The sequence below is a fragment of the Anastrepha obliqua genome, chromosome 4, assembly GCF_027943255.1.
Source record: "Anastrepha obliqua isolate idAnaObli1 chromosome 4, idAnaObli1_1.0, whole genome shotgun sequence".
Lineage (NCBI taxonomy): Eukaryota > Metazoa > Arthropoda > Insecta > Diptera > Tephritidae > Anastrepha > Anastrepha obliqua.
In genome coordinates this window covers 91,222,838-91,246,765 of record NC_072895.1, presented here as the reverse complement: position 1 = coordinate 91,246,765, position 23,928 = coordinate 91,222,838, and the positions used below count along the sequence as shown (strand labels likewise).

General features: G+C 37.5%; 1 protein-coding gene across 1 annotated transcript in view; it reads right to left on the bottom strand.

Annotated features, from left to right (window-relative positions):
- LOC129245004 (uncharacterized) overlaps nucleotides 1-23,928 on the bottom strand; it is a 99,181-nt gene that overhangs the window by 59,537 nt on the left and 15,716 nt on the right. The window contains exon 3 of the mRNA XM_054882944.1: nucleotides 12,937-13,053. Within this exon, the coding sequence (XP_054738919.1) occupies nucleotides 12,937-13,053 (117 nt within the window). The remainder of the gene's footprint in view (nucleotides 1-12,936; nucleotides 13,054-23,928) is intronic.

Below are 23,928 nucleotides of genomic sequence, written 5' to 3'. Positions count from 1 at the left end.
CCTTTAAACCATCCTAGGGGCTTTTTAAGTCTAGTTAGTCTAACTAATTTAAATATGCAACATCAGCGATGCTGTCCAGGAAAGCGTTTTCGAGCAAATGCAACCTTCTTCTACGCAGAGCCATGCACCCACATAGAAGGCGTTCAACTGTTTCTTTCTCTGCTGCATCCTCACAGCCTCTGCAAAATGCAAAATATGGTACCCAATTCTTCTGGTATGTCTTCCTCCTACCAATAGAGTTTCCTATTCAATTTAAGTAGACTGGTTTTTTGGTTCAGAGGTGGTTAAGGCTGAAAATATCAGAAACATCATCAAAAGCGCCGTCACACCAGTGGTATGTGGGGCATGCTTCCATTAACCCTATAACATTCCACCCCACTCGGCTGATTTCTCCATGAGTCTACCAAAAGCATTTCATCAAGGTGGAGCCGTGTGTATGCCTTTTACAAACACCAGATACCTGCGTACAGATTCCTCTCCCAATTGCGTATTGGAGTTATAGGCTATCGATAGTCGTCTTGGCTTTGTGACCAATGGGGATTAGGAAATTTGCAATATCGTTATTCGATATCGACTTGTCGTCTGTTTAGGTTCATCTTGAGGCGATAACTCATGTGTTTGAGCTTGTCGTTCGTGAATATAGCCACCTCCACAGGAGATCTGTTTCAAAATAGCTTCTTTGGGTGACGCATCTGTTGGATGTTCTATATCGGTCCCATTTGCTTTGCTTTGCGCTCCCATTCTAAGTTTCGGAGTTTTATTACTATCCTTACTGCAAACTGTTTTACTGCTTCCCATTTCTCTTTCGAGTTCAGCATTTGCGTTACAAGGTTATCTGGTGTGGGGACGACAACGAAGACATTTTCGACATTTTGAAAAGTCACATGTTCTGCACTATCATCTTCGCTGTGGCGTTCAGGGCAAGCCAGAAGAAAGCGGCGGAGGTACGCAAGAAAGCCACCACGTCCACTGAGAATTTGGGTTAGATAGTAACCTGTTTCGCCGTTAAGTGGGCTGTCTACTAACCATGACCATGTCTGTCTACCAACGCCACAGGCACATAACTGTCTCCAGCAATTATTGACAATACTTATGTAAGGTGTATCTATCTATTAGCAGCTTAAATGCTGCCAAGGGCATAGGCATATCTATTTTGTCTTGAGTGTTTTGGAGTGTAGTGCCCAGTGTCTAGCTAATTCATCCGCCTTGCATATCCTCAATGTTATAGAGTTATAGAGACATTGGCGAGGAGCCCTATAACATAACTGGAGATGGTCTATAAGTGTCGGTGCCGGGCGCGATACTATGGAACGCGACGTATACTGAAGCTTGATCCCCCAGAAGGAACAACGCTTATAGGATACGTAGATGATATAGCAGTGGTGACATTGTGCAACGCAGCTATCTTAAGAGCGCAACGACGACTGAGAAAGGCAATGCTCGATTTGGCGGAACACGAAACCGAATTGTTCCTTCTGAGCACACACCGGATTTGTGAGGAATTAACTTTTACGATTGGTAACCACAGCATCACGTCTCAGCTGTATATAAAATACTTGGGAGTGCACATCGAACCGCGTGAATACATTAAAGTAGCATCTACAGCAGTGCTGTCCATCCCATACATCAATTGATCACACGTATTCTTACTCTCCATCGTTCAGTCGTTAGCAAATCAGCAACGAATAAACACCGAGTTTGTCCGCGACGCTTAGTGTATGCAATACAATGCCCTGTGAGAACTTTTTTATGCTAGAAAATGCCTTTGGCGACTTGCAATGCCTTTTATGTTACAAGTCGTTCAAAGGAAGCTATAGATGTAATATCAAAAGGCATTTCGATTCCTTCCACAAAAATTTTCTACTCCAATCCAATATTTATTTATTTTGGTTTAAATTTCCCTCTGGGCTGCTCCCATTCTCTCGTTCTCACTTATACACTCACATTTTTCATTTTGGACAGCACTGATCTACAGGCAGTAAGTGACAGAGCTACACGAATAACTGGTGCGCTGTGGAGGCTAACGCTCAACATTGGCGGTCCTCGATCAAGCCTATGGCAACTCCTATCAACAGTGACAAGCTCTGTGATTCCGTACACAGCGCCCATTTGGGCACATACGAAGAAAACCAATCTTAAAGATGTTTAATCAACATACAGAATGGGTGTATTGAAAGTGGCTAGTGCATACCGAACTGCATCGAATGACGTGATATGTGAAATGGCACTGTTGTATAGCGACACCTCTCATAGCCCGTCGAGTGTGCAAAACAGAAAGAAAGAGCAAAAACAATTGCTGAATGGCAACGACGATAGGAACAATCCGAAAGAGGTCGCTGGACTTTCAAACTTATTACTGAGGTTATAGCGTGAATAAACATAAAACACATTGAAGTTGATTACGATACAACGCAGCTTCCTATTGGTCATAGATGCTTCAAAGAATACCTACACTGGTTTAAAATCGAAAGTGATCCTTTTGGTAAACACTGCCCTGAAGAACGAGAAAGTGGACGCACAGTTTGTATCATTGCGCGCGGTTCGGAAACGAACGACAAACGCTTCGTGCTGTTTTTAATGAAGGCTGCTTATCCGAAGGAGAAAAATCTTGTCCAACTCATGTTCGAGAGTAAACAAAAGTGGGATACGACATGTGCTGTCGCCGACAGTTTCGACGTAAGGAATTCGCACGCAGGTCTGCTATGTCCAATGGAGATGCCATGGCAGAAAGTGATACGCAACACAAAGTGGAATATCAGACAGAACCGACAGAACCGACAGAACCGACAGAACTGACAATAACGAACGATTGAGTATACACTAGGCCGGGTCGATTTGTGGGGAGGTAAAAAAATCTCCCATTGCTCTGTGAAAATCATATTCTAGGGATCAAAACAAGAAACTTTGCCGAAGGAACCATACCTCTAAAACGAATTCTGATGTCCCCCAATTTGAGTCGAACTTTTAGTGTCTTTTGTGGGGAGGCAAAAAAGTCGCCCATTGCTCTGTGAAAATCATATTCTAGGGATCAAAATAAGAAAATTTGCCGAAGGAACCATACCTCTAAAACGAATTCTGATGTCCCCCAATTTGGGTTGAACTTTTTAGTTTCTTTTCTCATGTAAACGCCAAAAATGGTGATACTTTGAAATGATTGTATGGGGAACCCCCCAGGAGAGTTCCAGGGGGTGTGCCACTGGCATGGGTGGATCGGTCGTCCAAAGTTAGTGGGGGTCGGTCATACATTTGGACTCGATTGGAGCACTCTAAATGGGTCAAAGTGCGATTTTTCGTTCGACCCAAATTGAGGGACATCAGAATTCGTTTTAGAGGTATGGTTCCTTCGGCAAAGTTTCTTATTTTGATCCCTAGAATACGATTTTCACAGAGCAATGAGCGATTTTTAAATCGACCCGCCCTAGTATACACATACTCACAATAGCCGCCCAGTACCTTTAATTGTTCCGAGTACCCTTAATTGTTCATAGAACTCTTCCAGTGTTTTCGTATAGTATTTCCATGATTGAAGCGATTTCAGAGCATACAAATGTAGATATTTCTGACGGTAGTTGCACCTTTACTCAGCACTAAAAGGTCTTATTTAATCTTCAGCTTGGAATACGCTGCAATGATCAGGTAAGCGGAATGGTATCAGGTACCTGAATAGACACCGTCTCCCACTTCATCGTTGATTTTAGAGCCTTCGGTATATATACTGACCCCAGTAGCATAAAATATTATAATCAAGTTTATATAGCAAGCAAATCGTTGCACTTGATTATTTATTAGCGGTTTGAGTTCTCTACTTGAGCTTTAACTGTCTGAGTGGCGCAATGGCTGATTATGCCTTTTCGAATATTATTTTGGAAACTTTTTAATGTTTAATACAGTTTAATCGCGTGAACTGCGATCATTCAGAAAATAATTTTTCAGTATGCTTTTCGGTTGTTTAAAGTCAAAAAAGGGTCAAAAACGGTGTTTCATCTTTATACGTCCGTTATTTTGATAAATTTTATTATTTTTTTAATATCGTAGTTCACTCGATAACGACATTCATACATTTGATTTCAGACACCTGCGAGTTCTGGAATCCGTGTCGCCATCGACCTACCTTCTTTTGGGAGACCATTTTTTTTAAATTTACAACTTTTTGAGCGAACCTTGTAGGGTCACAACAAATTTTTTATTTTTTAATAATGAATCAAAAAATAAAATACTCTTTTGTTTTTTCCGTTTTACACACTTTTAAAGAAACACCCAAAAAAACATCATTTCAAATGAGGCGAGGGCCTTAATAGAGTTTTGACATATTCAAACTGATGTGAAAAACTAGGCGATATACGCATAGCGTGCAACAAAGGATCGTGAGCGAAGGCAACCTGCAACGAAGGCGAGCAATAAACGAGTACAGGCTCACCTTATGTGTTATTCCGCCTAATTTGTCGCTTATTGGATCTATGCATATGCCATCTTACAATATCTTTTTTGAGGTTTTTGAGTAGCCAAGTGATATAATACGAGTAGCAAACAAGAAAATCCAAAAACAAAACAAAAAAAAATTAAATTTTTTTTTCAAAAGTTTATGAAGTCGACTCGCCTTGAATGCGATATTCATCTTTTCCCAGCAGGGTCGCAATTATCAATCTTCAACATACATACATACACACATATAGGAGTACCCTCAATATAAATAAGAAATGTAAATTTGTATATTTGTTGGCCGACATGTAGACACTTATATCGTTATACAGTTATGCCTTGCTCGCACATCTTCCTATTGATTCATATATTTCTGTGGTGCATTTCCGCATAAAAATTTTCCGCCTCGCACTCAAGCAGCCGATCGCAAGTAGGTGTATCGCCATTGCCATAAATTATAATATAACTACAAGCCCGAACTACAAGCTGGCAAATGCAACTTGGAGCACATATGCGCCCACATCTATATGCATAAATTCATGTATTCAAGTGTATATGTGCGCCCTAAAATACAAAGTTGCCGCAGGCTACATAAGCACGCATAAAACTGAGACCAGCCAAACTAAGGCTGGTGGAGCTGAAATTGTTTGAATTGAATTGTTGTTGGTTTTCGTTGTAGATATACAACTATTGGCTTTCGCGTTGTTAAAATATTTTTATTGGTTCTGAAACTTTATTTTTAGGTTATTATATTTAAGTGGTTTATATATTCGGCTTGCTTTGGGCTCGTCTCTCGGTCTTACATATAAATATTCAATTGGAAGATTTGAAACTGATTTCGGAAGCTTTATTTGGCGGAGTAATAATAGAAATGTGCTTGGGTCATCATAGAGAAGTGCCAGTTTTGCAAAACGTTTAACATATGGAAAGCCGTAGGGCCATGAAAGGTTTCATACGCGATTGCTTTGGTTAGGTTAGGTTAGTTGACTACCTACTTAAGGTCTCACCTGTAGGAAAACACAAATTACGTCCGTTTTCTTACCACTGTGAGAATAAAAGGGAAAAAGAGGGACGAAATTTATCAGAGTAGTAAAATCTTAGCCCATTATATTCGCAGGTGTAGCAAACAGGTGAGAGCCAGGTGTCTTAATTTCAACAGGTCATGGCATCTGAGGAGAAGGTACTGAGATGATTTCACCTCATCCTCCAGATAGCAGTGCCATCCGAAAAGGATTCAAAGCAGTACCAGAAATGACCCTCGAATGCCTTCCATTTAGCCGCAGCCAGAAAGTACTTGCCAAGTCCACCTATCCAGGATCGGTCCAATTCATGCCCCAGGATTTTGAGAGAACCTCAATCTTCTAACTTCATTAGAAAACTCGAGGTTGCCCTGTCCATTCCTCCACTCATTCGTCCATCAAATTCTCTTAATATTTCTTATATCAGCAGCTCAAACGAGCCTAATACTAAAGTATTCGGATGCGGTCCAGAGAGAAGTAAGGCACTCCGTGACTCATTTCGGGTGTACCAGCAATCAGTCTAATTGCCACTGAGTAAATGTTTACCTCTCTGGCAGAAGTTAAATAAGTAGCAATCCATCAACGGCTTCTTTGATTTCGGCTAACTACCCTTGGAAGACACTGCAGTGGTTCGGTAGTTTGAAATTGAGTTTTGTGGGGATCTCCTTGCGGAATAATCCTCCACTTACTTTTCCATGAAATTTCGAGCCATCCGTGAAAGTCTTTGCCAAATGTTGCACCCTGCTGACTATTCGCTTGAGGGGATATGAATGCAAAATATCGTGCTCGCACCCAGCGAAAGTTTGAGTTGATCAGTCACCATGGGGATGAATTCAAAATTTTGTCACACTCGATAACAAAAGCCTAAAAATGGCATGGTAAAATCGCGGCACCCATCCCAAATAATCTCCAGAATCTTCGCGCTTCCATGGCAGTCGGCTCTGTGTAACCTGAATGACCCGGATTTATATCCGGCCAAGGAATTTCACATCAGCAGCCTTCCCCGAATATGTATGGGCTGTTACAATTACAACAAAAACATATTCAAGACCGGATTAATGGCCTGAAAAGATTTTCTGTGTGTTTAGTGAGGTAAAAATAATCTACTGTAAGCTGTCTTCGTCAAGCCACAAACTTAATTCGGACCTTAATTATCAATAAATGAAGCAAGCAGGTTTTCTGCCAGATGTTCCCGAAATTGGCTAATGAAAGTGTGTTGGGATCTTTTAAGTCAACGCCAGGTCACTCGAGTCTTTAACTATACACCAGTAGCTCTGGGAGGCCGACTTAAGTGAGACTCTCTACATCTTCATGGGGAGTGACAACTTCCGTATTATTGGAAGGGAGGTTTTACAGCATCCGCCACATATTCCACAGCTGATATTAGGAGATTTTCTAATATTTGATAAATTTTCTTAATGGCCTCAAGAGAGCCTGTAGGCACGCTCAGAGAATGAGTGTATAAACACATGACTCCTGCAGAAGTTGTCTAGACGAGGAAGGGGAAGAGACGATCCCGCACCTTCTGTGTCACTGCCCGGCTCTATCCAGACGTAGGCTCTCCATTTTGGGGTAGACAGTCTTTTAATGAATTGGAAGATCTCGGCTTTGTCTCTTGCAAAATTTTTGAAAAGTGCGCATTGGTTTTAGGAGGGATAAGGGCTAGTTCCCCACGCGGCGTCACCATGAGCCTGAGTGTGCCCCAGAGTGGACAACCGCTTCAACCTAATTTAAGTGAGTCTGTGGAAATGAGATGCTTGAGATCTATACTAACACCGCGTTACACACATTCTGTCCTATGAACCAAATATTCTTTTTCGGGAAGGGGATAAAAAATAAAAATACACGTGTATCGGCGATTTTCATGTACACGTCACAATTTGTTTTTTTTTTGTGTTTTATAACTTTAAACGAGCAATTCCTGTATGCATATCTGTATAGCCACACGATCTCAGGATTAGCTTAACGGATTTGAATGAAATTGGGCATACAGATAGTGTATCACATTTCTAGACTTTTCACCTAGGTGTTGCCACTGACAATGTTTCACAGGGTTGCCACCTGTTCGAAATTAAAAAAAAATTGCATGAGATATGCCGATGTGGGTATCAAAAGAAAGGTATTTCACTCCGCATTACAATAGAGATATAAAACCCCGATTTTTTTTATTAATTTTATTATATTAAAATTAAACATTGTTACATTACAAATTGTAATGCTTTTAAAGAAACTTAGGCCTTTTATTTTTGCGCTTGTAAGCATATTCGTCAGTATCGCGACAAATAGACCAACCGTATTCGCCAAGCATATGCGTAATGTCTTGTCCTTTAAAGCGCTTTTCAATAGCCGCAATGTCCTGATGGAACCTTTCGCCATGTTCACCGCTACAAGCTCCTAAATCACCAGGGAAACAATCTAAATGATTGTGAAGGAAATGGATCTTTAGCGACATTAATATGCCCATTTCGCCATATGCCGAAATAATTTCTGCAACAATATTTTTATAATTGTCAGCTCGTTTGTTGCCAAGAAACTGCTCAATAACGGCAACTGTGCCTTTCCATGCACGTTGTTCGATAGCATTTAATTTTGATGAAAATTCATAACTTGCAACTATTTTTTTTATCTGCGGACCACTGAAAACACCTTACATTATACACATCATTAAAAAAATAAAGTTACTAAACCTTCGTAAAAAAAATACCTGCATGAATATTTGCGCCGCTCAGTTTCGGGAAAATATTGCGCAAGCTTGCAATCGCCTCGCCCTCACGATCCAGTTTTTTTAACAAAATTTGATACGACATCGAGCTTAATGTGTATTGATGGCAAAATGATTTGAGATGGCTGCACTAATGGTAGATTTTCTATACTTTCTACGCCTACTTTGTAGCATGTTCGCGGCTTCCACTTAAATTCAGTGTAATGCTGATCTCTTTTGCGACCTTCCTATGTACACAAAAAGCACTGGTGGGTTGGAAATTCACGCTTAAAACCCATGAGTAATCCGACCACTTTTAGATCGCAGCATATTTTCCAATTATGCTCTTGGTAGTTTACCAGCTGTAATATTAATTCCATGCCTTCGTATGTTTCTTTGAGGTTGGTGGCATATGCGATCGGGACAGCTGGATGTTTGTTACCGATATGAAGTAGCACTACTTTAAGGCTGTTGACCGATGCATCGATGAAAAGTCGCCACTCCTCTGAAATATGAGGGTAACCAATTTTTTCAAACATCGAATCAATATCCCAACAATAAGCCAGGTTTTTATTATAATATAAGAAGCGGATTTACAAAACTGACTTCGATTTGCATTAAGCAAAAAATGGTTAGAACCTTTTATTTGCCCAATAAAATACTTAAATTTTCAAAGCATATATAGCAGATTTTCTTCAAGCAAAAGCACTAATCAGCCAGTGCGAACTGTCTCAAAATAAATTATTACACAAAATCACTTAACTAAAGCCTACTTTTTGGCGCCTTATCAGCTATACAGCGTGCACGTGCAATTCAACCACTAAAAAAGTGATAACCAATGGCTGAGATACTTAAAAAGTTGCGTAAGAGTCTTTTTCGCAGCAAGAACACGCAGATACTCAATGGTCGTAAAAGGATAATGATGTGAAAAAAGCGAGAAAACAAAATAGTTTGCAGTGACTGCAGAAACCACGCCAAGCGAAAGTAATCTGAAGAGTAAAGCACAAAAAAAAGTGTAAGTTTTTAACAGCAGCTCGTAAGTGGAAAACAAGATAAGCGCCTATCGTAGAAATTTCTCGCTTTTTAATATTTTAATTGCACAATAACTGCAGTCAAGTGTGTGCAGCTGGCAAATAAATCAACACAATAATGCGAAAACAAAACAAAAACAAATGCAAAAAATAAACAACAAAAACATATTGGAGAAAAGATAAAGTGCGCGCTCTTGGAAATGAGGCTACAAGATGACGAATCGACAAGCTGCAAAATATCACATAAAAAATCCAACAAAATGAAGATAAAGCACGTGGCAAATGTTGCGAGCCGTTAGCGAAGCTGATGCAAGAAACAGATATGAGAAACAAGATACGAGAAACAAAATACGGAAAAGTAGGCAGCATGCGAGTGGAACGATGCTAGAAGCAGATATTGACTAGCAAATCGTGTGAACGTCGACAAATAAGAAAGCGCAGAAAGTGGGGCAGACGCTGCGTATTAAGGACAATAGAAATGGGTAAACAAGCTGAATCCAAACAATGGGTGCCTACGTTAAACGGTAGAAGAAGAGCAAAGCGGCAGCGAAGAAAAATTTTAAGTGCGCGGATATTAAAAAAAAAAATCTGATACAAGTCAATAGTGTAGGAAAAAAATATGTTGTGGAATGCTTGCGTGATAGATGGATTCGTTTGTAGTGCGGCATAAGTGCTGAAAACGAATCGATTCAATCGAATGGAAAGCTTTACGATTTGGAAAGATGTTTAAATAATAAATAAATCAGAAATGAAATCGTGGCATATGCAGTGCATAAATGAATAAAATAATATGGAAATGAGAAGAACAGTGAACAAAAGGTGTCAAGTATTTAAAGAACAAACGAGTACTGGAGCTCATGACGTAATTCTGCAAAACATAGTAGCGCGGCTGGAGAGAAAGTGAAAGCGCTCGTCGTCTGTGTTTTGCTTACAACACACAACATCGACCCGATTATGTCCTTCCATTCAGTTAACGCTAATATAAAAGTTGACAAAAAGCCAAGTAGGGCAAGTAAAATCAAAATGGAAAGAAAACTAAAACAAAAATTAATTCAAAAAATTAAGAGGAAGGAGGTCAGATAGTGGAAAAGTGTACAAAAAGAGAAATATAAGGACGGTTGAAATAATATAATTTAAATTCAGTCGAAATTTGAATTTTTTTTAAACACAGCATCGGACAAAACGCAAAGAGAACAACTTGCAAATATGTGGAAATCGGAAATTTTGGTCAAAAATCGATTTTTTTTTAGGAATCGCCATTTTGTCAAAAACATGTATGCTTATTTCTTCGATTAGTTACTAGATTTAACATTGTTTTAACGAAATCTGCTTGGCTTTTTTAATTCCCGAGGATCCAGTTCAGAGATATAGTGGTCACCGCATAACGCCTTTTTTCAGAGAAGTTCCCGAAGATCAGCTGTAGCTCCTTTCCAAACAAATATTTTTGCTAATACTAAGTCTTAAAATACAGTTAAGAGATATCATAATATGTGGACAGATTTTTAGATCAATAAATTTAAAAGTTTTCCCAGAAAAAAATCTGGAAAATTCGCTTTTTTTTGGCCTTCTAACTGTATATCACCCCTTAAGGGGTAACACCACTGTACACGCGTAAAATAAACACGATTTTTAAAGAATTTTTTTGTATAGAAGGAAAGGGGAAACAATCACTCTGATTTGGGAAGTTATTACTTATATACTAAAATACAAAACTACAAAGTTTGATCGAAAAATTTTACAATATGGCGGTATTGGAGACATTTTTGTAATGTGGTTTCTCTTGAAAGAGCTCCGCGGCACGCAGCACAGAGGGTGCAAATTTTAATCTGGAACAAGGAAATTTGTTTTTTCTTAATCTAGATAAGAATAGCTAGAGAAACACGTAGGGGATTTACAAAATATTTATTTTTGTGGAATTAGCAAGCATTTGAAGGAAAACACTCTATTTTGGACTAAAAAAACGGCACTTAAATAATTATAACAATCGTTTAAATTAATCTATCGAAAATCCCCTACGCTCTTCTCTTAAGAAGGTTATTATACACACGTAGTGAAAAACCTGATTAAAAATATTTAAAATTGTTTGAGTTATGCTGCGTGCCAATTTCAGAAAACGTGTTTTGAGAAAAACGCGTTTAAAGTTTGGAAATTTGGAGAAGTCGTTAGGTAGCAGTCACTAACGCCTGGTTAAAAGCTTAAAGTATTTAACGTATAAAGCTTTTTGTTCTATATTTTAAAAGGTTCAAAGAATTTTTTAAGCTTATAAAAAAAAAATCAATTTTTTGAAATTTCTACAGTGGTGTTACCCCTTAACAAACGAGTTTTTAAAACACAAGTACTGCTAAGTTTTTATCCATTTAATAAAAACGTTTTCCAAGAAGGTGATTTTTCATTTTGTCGAAGAAATACAGAAAATTGTTTCATAAAGTGCAAAATAATTGTTTAATAATCAAAATTTATTTTGTCGCCTTCAAAATAGGCTCTATTCGAAGCAGTACATATATGCCAACGATTAGTCGAGCAGTCATGAAAACACCTTTTAAACGCGTTTGAAGAGATTTTCTTCAGTTCCTTCAGCGAATTCTCCTTGGCCTCTATCGACTCAAAGTGACGAAAGGGAAAGGAAAAAGTCACAGGGGGCTAAATCCAGTGAAGACGGTGGTTTTCAATGATATTTGTCGAGTTTCTGGTCAAAAAAGTGTTCAAAATATGAGCCTTGGTGTAAGATCCATCAGTTTTCTTTTTACTAATTGGGCAGTTTCCTACGCATATTCTCTCTCAAGCGTCGCATAACTTCCAAATAATATTCCTTATTTACCGTAGAACCATTTGGAATGAATCCCGAGTGCACAACACCATGATAATCAAAGAAACGAGTAGCATGACTTTCACTTTTGACCGACTTTGACGTGGTTTTTTGGGTTTGGGCTCGTGTGGTTTGCATGCCAAACTCATATACCCACGTCTCATCACCTGTTGTGATGCGCTGGTTAAACGTTGGGTCCGAATTCACTTGTGACTTGTTCAAGAATATCCTCAGCCACCTTCTTCCAATGAATTTTTTGAAAGAAATTCAGCTCTCTTGGAACGAGTCGAGCAGCCACGCGTCTTAGCGTCTCATGCTCGATTGATGGTGTTGAATGTTGCGAATTGATTCGTGAGACACGCTAAAGTCACAAGCTACCTCCCTTAAACATAAATGATGGTTTTACAGTACCATTTCCTTGACTTTGTCAACGTTTTCATTCGTTGAAGGCGTAGATGGGCGACCAGATCGGGGCAAATCTTCCACAACTTCTCGGCCCTCTGCAAAAGCCTTATACTACTCGTAGACCCGCAGTCGCATATGCAATAGTTATGCTCAAAATCTGAACTTTAGCTTAGAAATAAGTCGCTTTAGGTTAAATTTAAATTACATTTGTTACACATTTTTTAACTGATGTTTAGTCTGTAAGAGTAAAAAAGTGGACAATAAAGATATAAAGAAAAAATTTTATAAAATAAATTACTTACAGCCAGGTGCCATCTCAAATAAATATTGATAAGTACTTACGCGTAAAAAACATTGATTTACTGTTAATGCATTAACTTAAGTTCCCTACAACTAAGTGCCTTATTTGTTTGGTCAGTTAGTGTATGTTTTTAGAGTTTCAGTAGGTATGCGCAAATCCCACTTGAAATGGGTGGGTATGTAATTTTAGTGTGCATTTAAAATTATTAGAATTAACTTAAATAGAGCAAATCTTATTATATATATTGCTCCTACCTTTTTACTGGAATGCTGGTAGTATTTTCGCGGATGCAACGCACACATATATCGATCCACAGCCATACAGACCAATATTACAGCACTTTGTTGAGACAGCGCACCGCGCAGAAGAGCCTGAAAATTAAGAGAATTCATTGTATGTACAAATTCGTTGGTGTGTATTGAAAAAATTGTTTTCAAAGTGTAGCGATTTTGCGTAAAATTTCATATAAAATATAGACTAAGCAATCATATGCGGCTACCGTAGCCGAATGGGTTGATGCGCGACTACCATTCGGAATTCACAGAAAGAATGTAGGTTCGAATCTCGGTGAGAAACCAAAATGAAGAAAAAAGTTTTTCTAATAGCGGTCGCCCCTCGGCAGGTAATGGCAAACCTCCGAGTGTATTTGTGCCATGAAAAAGCTCCTCTTAAAAATATCTGCCGTTCGGAGTCGGCTTAAAACTATAGGTCCATTTGTGGAACAACATCAAGGCGCACACCACAAATAGGAGGAGGAGCTCGGCCAAACACCCACAAAAGGTGTACGTGCCAATTATATATATATATATATATATATATAAATACATACATATATGCAATCATAGTCTCTTATACTGATTTCCCATAAAATTGTGTAAACGATTAGAGCTTTGACCCTACCCTGAAAATAAAATCAGGCCTAAAGCTGCAAGCCACCGAAACACGTATACATTTTTTTTGCCGATTGCCGATTGCCGATTGCCTTTTGCCATAATTTTGTTTTTTATCTGTTTTACAATGTAATGGATCTGTCTGTGACTTGACACCACTGAGCAGTTTTTTTAGTGCTATTTTAAGTCATCTATTGTAGATATGAAAACTATCTTTTAAGTCCATTATTAGGTACATATTTGAAAAGTGGTCGGCTAGTGGCACAGAATGGTGTGACATGCCATATGTTCAAAATTATTTTCGATTGTTAATATCATAGGACTGTAAAAATATTTACACTCAGGTTTAAAGTAACAGATTTGACTTTGTAAATATATAATATTTATTTTATTTTTCATTTATTTTATATTTATATGTATTTTATTAAAAATATATGAAATGCATGTTTTGAGAATAGTTTCTAAAATCACTGTATGGGTAAGATATCACCTTTGATTATTTTATCAAAAAAATCTAAAATGCGAAATGTTTTCACGAACAGTTTTGAAACCACTGTGTACATAGCGTATTATCGCTGATATACTACTGTGGGCAAAATGTAAGGTGAATTTATTTGTCAAACTTCGCGGGATTAAAACTTCGCTCTAGTTATTTTTTTCATGAGTTGGCAGCACTGTTAATAACATCTCGGCCAACTTTCATGTGAATGCCATTATCAGTAATATATTTACGCTTGTGTTTACCAAGAGTGCATTTTTCGATTTTTACAATGTCTGATTTGATTGAGCAGAGAAGTGCCATCAAATTTTGTTTGCGGAATGAAATTTCGGCTGCGGAAACGTTTAGCATATTCCAGAAGGCATTTGGTGATTCGACCATGTCGCAGAAAAATGTTTATAAGTGGTACAAAGACTTCAAAGAGGGTCGAGAACGTGTTGATGACTTGGAGCGCTCCGGACGACCATCGACGTCAACAGATGACCAACACGTCAATAAAGTGAAGGAGTTAGTGCTTAAAAATCGTCGGTTGACTGTTAAAGACCTTACTGATATGATCGGAATATCAGAAGGATCTGTGAAAACCATTTTGAAAGACCATTTGGGACTACGAAAAGTCAATTCTCGTTTGGTACCGAAAACTCTCAATTTCTTGGAAAAAAGTCGTCGGGTTGATGTGTGTGAAACAATGCTTTCAGACTATCAGGACAAGCTCAAATGCATCATTACGGGAGATGAGACTTGGATTTATGCTTACGACCCTGAAACAACCGACCAATAAAGCGAATATCGTGCTAAAGGCGAGGCCAGACCGAAAAGTCGTTCAAAAATAAAGGTCATGATGACAGTTTTTTTCGATTTTCGTGGTGTGGTGCACTATGAATTCCTTCCACCTGGCCAAACTGTTAATAAGGAATATTATTTGAGCGTTATGCGTCGTTTACGTGAAGCAATTCGTCTAAAAAGACCAGAATTATGGGACAACAACTCTTGGTTTTTGCTCACGATAATGCACCGTCTCACACTGCACTCTTTCTTCGCGACCATTTCGCCAAAAATTCCACGCATATCGTTCCGCAACCACCGTATTCGCCTGATTTGGCTCCGTGTGACTTCTGGCTACTCCCAAAACTCAAGAGACCACTCCGGGGAACGCGTTTCGAGTCGATTGAGGAGATAAAAGCTGAATCGAAGAAAGTGCTGATGGCTATACCGGAAATGGACTATTTGGCATGTTTCGGGGATTGGAAAAATCGTTGGCATAAGTGTATTTCATAGAGAGGGGATTATTTTGAAGGGGATGTAATTGATTTACAAGAATAAATAAAGGTTTTTTCATTTTACAACCAAATGCACCTTACGTTTTGCCCACAGCAGTATCTGAAGTTTCTTTGATAAGCGGCACTTTGATTTGCCAATATCTTTTGTAGAAAAGTAATAAATTCATGTTCGCAAGGACAGTTTTTGGAGCTAACTGTATATATTTTATATATCTATCATGTTTGTACTTTCAGTTGCTTTAGCAGTCATTACTTTGCTATGGTATTACAAATTTCAGAATTCATGTTTTTATGAAGATTTTTGTGGCACTGTATATGCAGCATATCTCCTGTCGCCACACTTCGAATTGCTGTAGTAGACATTACTTCGATATATAAAAATATTTTATTAAAAAATCTGAAAGAGACGTTTTATGAACAGTTTTCGAAGTCACTGTATATACAGTATACCTCCTGTCGTTACTCTATTAATTGCTTTAGTAGCCATCACTTCGAACTGTAAATCTATTTTATTAAAAAATTCAAACATTCATATTTTTATGAACGGTTTTCGAAGTCACTATATATATAGCATGTCTCCTGTCGCCACACTTTGAATTGCTGTAGTAGCCATTACTTCGATATATAAAAATATTTTATTAAAAAATCTAAAGTAAACGTTTTATGAACAATTTTCGAAGTCACTGTATATATAGCGTTACTCTTGTTGCCACACTTTGAATTGCTGTAGTAGTCATTTCTTCGATATACAAAACTATTTAATTGAAAAATTCCAAATTTCATGTTTTTATGAACAGTTTTCGAAGTCACTATATATATAGCATGTCTCCTGTCGCCACACTTTGAATTGCTGTAGTAGCCATTACTTCGATATATAAAAATATTTTATTAAAAAATCTAAAGTAAACGTTTTATGAACAATTTTCGATGTCACTGTATATATAGCGTTACTCTTGTTGCCACACTTTGAATTGCTGTAGTAGTCATTACTTCGATATACAAAACTATTTAATTGAAAAATTCCAAATTTCATGTTTTTATGAACAGTTTTCGAAGTCACTGTAAATACAGTAAATCTTCTGTCATTCCACTTTGCATTAATTTGATAGCCATTATTTCGACTACTAAAAATATTTAATTAAAAAATTCCAAATTTCATGTTTTTATGAACAATTTCGTAGACACTGTAAATACAGTATATCTCCTCTGGTTACACTTTGAATTCCTTTAGTAGCCATTGCTTCGATATCGCTTCATTTCTGGCGCATGTAAATTTAACGCCATTTACACATTCCGTTTGCCATTAAAACATTTGTAACAAAACTCCACTCGTTCAGTTCACATTTCAGCTCTGCGCGCAATTAAAAATTTTACTGCGAAATCCAAACAAATATGCACATTAACTAAGTAAGCGTGTAATACGAGCAGGTGTAAAATGTGTGCGAAAATAAAATTTTGTGGCGAAGTGTTGTTTATGTAGCCACGCAGAAAATATGCATTGTTTGGCAAATGCGGAATGCGTGATTCGGAATTCGAAATGTGAAATACTAAATTGGAAGTGTTAGTAAAGTTGCTTACAAGCTGTGTGTGCTATAAAACAAGTTTCTGTCTGCTTTGTAGTTTGTATGCACACATTTACGTATGTATGCATGCATGTATGTGCTTGTTTCCCTTCACGAAATTGCTTCATTAAATGCAAAACATTTGGTTTTTAGTACTCGATTTTATTCTATCGCAACTTTGTTTTTCCTGTACTCTTTGCTATTTACATGCACGTTAACAGGTGTGTATTCCCGCTTGATTGCACGTAACAAACATACATTTGTGTAAGTAAGTGCCCAATGCATTGTTTTAGGCCCCAGGGGGTGTGCGTGTAAGTTTCAAATGAGTTTGTATTGTTTACGCAGTCAAGTTGCGAAGCGAAGAATGCTGTAATGGAGATACATACATCTACATCACATATATGGATGCATGCATATGTTTGTGTATTAATGCTTCTATGTATGCAATTAAGATTTGCATTTGTTTGGTTTTAATTGCTGGTACTCCCTTCCCAGCAAAGCAAACTACTTTGACTTTGAAAATTGTTGTAGGCGCAACAAACTCACATTGATAAATTTACAACTTCCACTTCAAAAGCAATAATTAATTATAACCTAAGGTAGGCGGAATTCGGTGATTAATTCGATTGAAATTAAATTTCAAATCACTGGAGAATGGCTGGCATACAAAAGCAAATGTAATTGTGATTACTCATACGCCGTGTACGACATGCTTGCGTGTATGTGGGGTTAGATGTGTTTGGAGTTTGTGTTAATTTGCATTATATATTGTATTATATATTAAATTATACACCATGGGCGTTAACAGTGCGATTTAGGGATGTTAGTCACGGTTTCTCGGAATTTTCGGGATTAGTTAATATAAATGGGGAAATAGTTATACTTTTTTTTCAAGTAAAAAATATAATGGAAAGAAATTTCACTTTGATGCACACTATATAATTTTCCGTTTTCAGTGTGCACTTTTGTAAATTCGTATGCAGCGTAGTGTGTTTCGGTGGTTAAACAAGTAAGATTTAAAAACTTTTTCTTTTTGGGTTTAAGCAAACATTTTTTCAATTCATAACACGGGATCAGCGACTTTTACTTTATTTGCATCGCAGCTCAAAGTGTAACCAGGTTAAAGGAGATTGGCCTCTGTAGGCAAACTTCCAAGGGATATGGTAGCATTTTTGGGCAGTTAGCACCGTATTTCTCCGAACTTCGAACATATCTCCCTATCCGCAAACTAGAGTTTGAGGGTCGTGCTAGGGCAGTCTTTCCAAATAGTCGGGATTGAATTGGGTTGGAAATCTGCACCGAAACTCGCACCTCTGTCTTCACTGACGGCTCCAAGATTGAATCGGTAGTTTGAGCAGGAGTTTTCGCTAAATCAGCCAATTAACCTATCTCCTTTAGACTGCCGAATACTGTCGATGTTTTTCAGGCAGAAGTCTCTGCGATCCTGCAGGCATGCAAAATGCTTAGGGAATGTGGGAGCGATGGAGACATGAACATTTTTTCTGATAGCCAAGCCGCGATTAAGGCGCTCTGACGACGCCTTGGTGCAGAACCAAACTAGCAAATTCCTCTAAGGAGGAGATCAAATCTAACATTTCATCTGGGTTCAAGGTATCACCCTAACAATTGTCAAATGAGCATTGCACAACGTATTTCTCAGGAAAGCGAAAAACAGATGAAGCTCCATTTCTTGGTGTTCTATTTCGAAACCCTTTGGCACCAGTGCAATAGACACAGGACGTAAAAAGTTCTGCGGACTCCACGCCATTCAATTTCCGAACTCGTAGCTACGTTTACCGGTCACTGGACGGTTGCCACACACGCGGAGAAGCTAGGCTTACCAGTTAACTCACATTGCAGAAGCTGTGGGGTCCTTTCAGGGAAGGAGACAGTTGAGCACATTTTCTGTAAATGTCCGGGTTTGGCAGCTAGACGATTAAGGTCACTGGGTGCTCCTTTCTTCGACAGCCTGGGGCAGTGTGTCAACCTAAATCCCATGAATCTTCTTCATTATATCAACAGCTCTGGCTGACCATAGATATCTTCCTGTTGGAGGTCTCATAATGATATCAAAATGGCGCTATAGCGCTACTTGGGGAGTGCCAGAGTGGTACTTAACACGTTCCCGCCGGCGCTGTTATTCATGGTCTTCGCCCACAGACGGCAACGTTTACATCTTTTCGCTCTATCGGAAGCGATTGCAGGTTATATAAAACGAAATTTTTTCATAAGGGTAGTCGTTTATGGCTTCTCATCTCATAGGTACCGTCTAATAAAGTACCATTGGTGGTACACGCCGTCCCATGAAGCAATCTTGTGCGGGCCACCGCTGGTACACGCCGTCTCATGAAGCAATCTTGTGCGAGCCACCGGTGGTACGCGCCGGCTTGAACGTATTAAACCATTTCACCAGCCTACCTACCTACACGGGACCAATAATGATTGCTAGTATTAGCGTGAAAGCAACCAAAGTGTTATCTTCCCTAATAAAAAGAAAGTTTTTTTACTGGGACGAGTCTCGGTATCTTGGGATTACATACAATAAAAAAATCTATAAAATAAAAAAATTTGGGTATCGAAAAATACCACTAATACTGAAAATCCTAATTAAAATTTTGGTACTGAAAAATAAATTAAAAATGAAGGGACAAATTTTTAAAACTCTCCGCCCATAATTCTTTACGCAAGTTTATTAACCATCTCAGCACTAAAGAAAAATATCGTTCGTGAGGCTAATAGTATGCTGACATTATTTCTCCAGCGAGTGGGCCAGAGATTCCAAATTTGTATCCTACGTAATGATCAAAATAACTAGTTTTTGAGAAACGAAATTCGCACTTGTCTTCTTTGTAATGGTTATTGACACCAACTTTTAGAATTAATAATAGCAATTATATTTTTTGTTTGCTTTTAATTCTTAAGGGGGGAAGTCCATGTAGAAGCCTCAAAATCAATCATTTTTTAAACATATTTTTAAAGGTGATAAAATAATTACATTATTTTGAAGCTTTAACACAACTTTATTTAACCTTTCGAGAGTACAAAAAATTTTTTTTAATTGTTTTTCCAAAATGGCGGCTTAGGATCATTTCTTGTCGGCTGCCTACGGCGCGAGGTCCCAAACTGCTCTATTTATTACTCTTAATCTATCGAACCGAATCAAGAAAATGAAATTGGTTTTTTTATAACATATTAACGGAAAGGATTAACCTATAAAATTAAAAAAAACAAGTATAAAATTAATTATAAAATAAGCCTTTGAAAACAAAGTCAGAATTTAGGGATATTTTGTTGACATGTTTCAATCCCAAAAAGTAATTTATCAACGCGAAATATCTGAAATTTTAGATTTATCCTTCCGATAGTAATATACAGAAAAGCCTCACCAAACTTCAAATAAATCGGCAGATAACTTTTTGAGTTACAGCACGAGCAGTTTTTAAAAATACAGTTTCGAGATAAATGAGTTTAAAGCTGGAGGTACAGGAGCACGCGGACCGCTCTCTACATAGTTAGTGGGCTATTGACGCTATAAGATTAAGAATTTCCGCATCAAAATTTCACAGTATATTCTTAAGATACTGTACTTTCGAAATATCGAAAAAAAATTGTTTTATTTTTAATTTTACATGGACTTCCCCCTTCATTTTGCTACTGGACATTGAAGTAATGGTTGATATATATATTCCTTCGCCAGTGCTCGATATAAGCCCCACAGTTAACAACTTTCTTAGCTCCAGTAAGATTTTTCGTCTTATTAGTTGAAATATTATAATTTGAATCACTTTTTGAACTTCAAACAAATATTGTATTGAAGTTGTTGCTGTGGTTTTTGTTTTCCCTTATTTATACGAAATTAAATTCTAATCGCACAGGAAAAAAAATAAAAAAGGACACAAGCTGCTTTATCTGATAACGTCCTCCGTAGTATAGCTTTACTGGGTGGAATTAGATCCGTGAAATTTAAAGAACGTAAAATATAATACACAAAAGCTTTTTGGACACTATTAAGCCGACTAATATGAAATGCATTAAATGACCTCGAAATTAAGACGGAATATTCCTGCTTCGACCGGACAAGAGAGGTATATAACAGCTTTAGATTGTTTGGATCAACAAAGTCCGAACCAACATAAAACGTCGAATAAAATAAAGTACAGAAAGTGTCTTTGAAAAGAGAATCTTGAGTAAAATAAGATCAATAATTTCATTTGGATTGGATAATCTAGAGCCACCATTGTGATAGGAAGTATAATAGGTATAAAAGCACAAGATTTAAAATGAGATCCACTTTCTTTTATTTAAATTTAACTTTTTTCTTTTACACGAAGCAACAATGTTATCTAAGTCAGATGGAAGGTTTATGTATTTATTATGGTTTGCTGTACTTGCAAGCACCGCGTGTGTATGTGAGTCATCAGTATGCAAAAGAAAATTGGTGTTATTGTTGCAACTGCAAATGTCATTTCCAAAAATTATGAATAGCAGTGGGGCCAATATATTTCCTTGGGCTACACCAGAAAACGAGAGATGAGATAGAATTTAATCAATTTAAAAGAGCGAAGTAAGACCATATAGCCCTCAATTTGGAAATTAAAATATTATATTAATATTTACTTTTATAATACATTTTTTCTTACATTAATTAGTTAGACAATTTTGAAGATATTTAGGCAACATTTTCCAAAACAGGATATTGTAATAGACTCGTATTTGTCACGGCGAAAATTTAACAATGTTTTTTTTTTTTTAAAGCTGGATATGGATCTGTTTTATGTCATAGAGCAAGTATAAGAATTGAAAACATTTTTTTCTCTTAATTTAGTTCTTTGAAACTGTAATGCCCTTTAACAAATGTGGAAACATGAATCTAAGTGTGCAGCATTACTATATATCGGCTGTACAACTAATTAATTTCGTATTTTTTTGTTAAACAAAACTATTTATTTAAGTATAGAAGTGAAAAAAATTTTATTCAAAATATTGCCCATCGGAAGCGGCAACTTTTTCCGATCTTTCAGGCTATTTATGGATTCCATCTCAAAAAAACTTCTCATCTTTTGCGCCGAGAAAGTCATCAAGCCATTTTCTAATACCTTCCATATTGGTTAGCCGTATTCCAGAAAGGTGATTCTGCATCGACCGAAACAAGTGATAATCACAAGGAGCAATGTCTGGGCTATAAGGCGGGCGAGGTAGAATTTCCCATCCGGCATTTTCCAAATAATTTTTGACCAGTACTGCAACATGTGGTCGAGCATTGTCATGATGGAAAATCATCTGGTCGTCCAAAATCGTGTCTGGTCGCCCATTTTGGCCGTTTTTCGGCTATTGCTTGCTTCAAACGTATCAATTGTTGCCTGTATATCTCTCCCGTGATCGTCTGGCCCGATTTTAACAGCTCATAGTACAGCACGCCCTTTTGCTCCCACCAAATACAGAGCATTATCTTCAAACCATGAATATTCGGCTTTGGTGTCGATTTGGCTGGTTGGCCTGGCTTCATATATGATCTTTAACGCTTTGGGTTGTCGTAGTGAATCTACTTTTCATCGCCAGTGACAATACGATGCAAAAACGATTTCTTTTTGTGGCGATTAAGCAGCATTTCAGACATGCAAAATCGTCTCTCAACGTCTCTCGGCTTCAATTAGTGTGGCACCCAATTTCCTTGTTTGTGAATGTATCCGGTTGCTTTTAAACGTTTAGAAATGGCTTGTTGAGTGACTTTCAATGTTTTTTCCAAGCTCTTCTTGAGTTTGGCATGGATCTTGATCGAGTAATGCCTCCAATTCTTCGTCTTGAAACTTTTTTGATGGCCCTGATCGCTCTTTGTCTTCTGTGTCAAAATCACCACTTTTAAATCGTGCAAACCACTGCTGACATACTCTTACCTCTGGAGCATATTCAGGATAAACTTCTGAGAGTAAACGATGTGCTTCTGTTGCACTTTTCTTTAAATTGAAGAACATTTTGATTGTAATAAAAAAAATTGTGTGCTTACTAATATTCACTATGACATATCAAATTTACTTGTTTTTTGGCGTACTTTAACATAGAATAGCTGTCACTGTCAAAATATTGACTACATAAAGCGATATGAGGTTAGTAACAAATACGAAATTAATTAGTTGTACACCCGATAGAGTCTTTAGTTTCAGGCGCATGCAAAATTTTTCCTGGATACCTTTTACAGTCGCACGGTATAATAAAGTATTCTACATCTAATTAACCAGCTTAGAAATTAAATTTACTGCAAAATTCGCATAGATTTGCTGCTTGTGGCACTCAAGCTTTAATTTCCTAATTCAAATGTTTGAATTCCCGGGACGGCTGCCTAACAATTGATGCTTATTATGTCCAATAAATACATGCAAAAGTAGCTAAAAGGTAAAGCATAATTGAATAGATATTAACCATGTATGTTGGTGTATACAGTGCGCAAGTTATACATTTATGCATTTGATCTCAGGTTTAATTCAATTGTCCTGAATTAAGTCTATTAAATTGAATAGTGAATATCTCATAACGGATTTCCTTAAGAGCTGCAATTCACCTTTATATCAACTCAATATGAATGCGCGGTAATTAAGTAATCTTAATTAGATATCATGCCAACACATGCATACACATATAATATAATACATAAGCGCAACAGTCTACGGTTCTTCAGGCCACGCTTTTTCTTCAATTGATGCTATGCGACTTGAGGGTTTCCTACAAAGGGTACAAAGTGTGCCTCTTAGAGTTGTATGAGACATCAAATTGCAAATTATTACTATTGAATTCTTTTTCGTGGTAGAAATAGCGGGTGTTTTGTTAGCTACATAAGAATTGTTGATATCAAGAACTATGGTCGGATAGCTCAGAATGGCAAATTGTGTTGATATTTTTCTTCAATACAGCTTGGGAAATTGTGGAGAAATTTGTGTGTTTAAAACAAAAAAAAAACTTTTCGCGAAGTTTATGGAACAAAGTATTGAAAAAGACACCAAGATTTCGATTTGTCGTCATT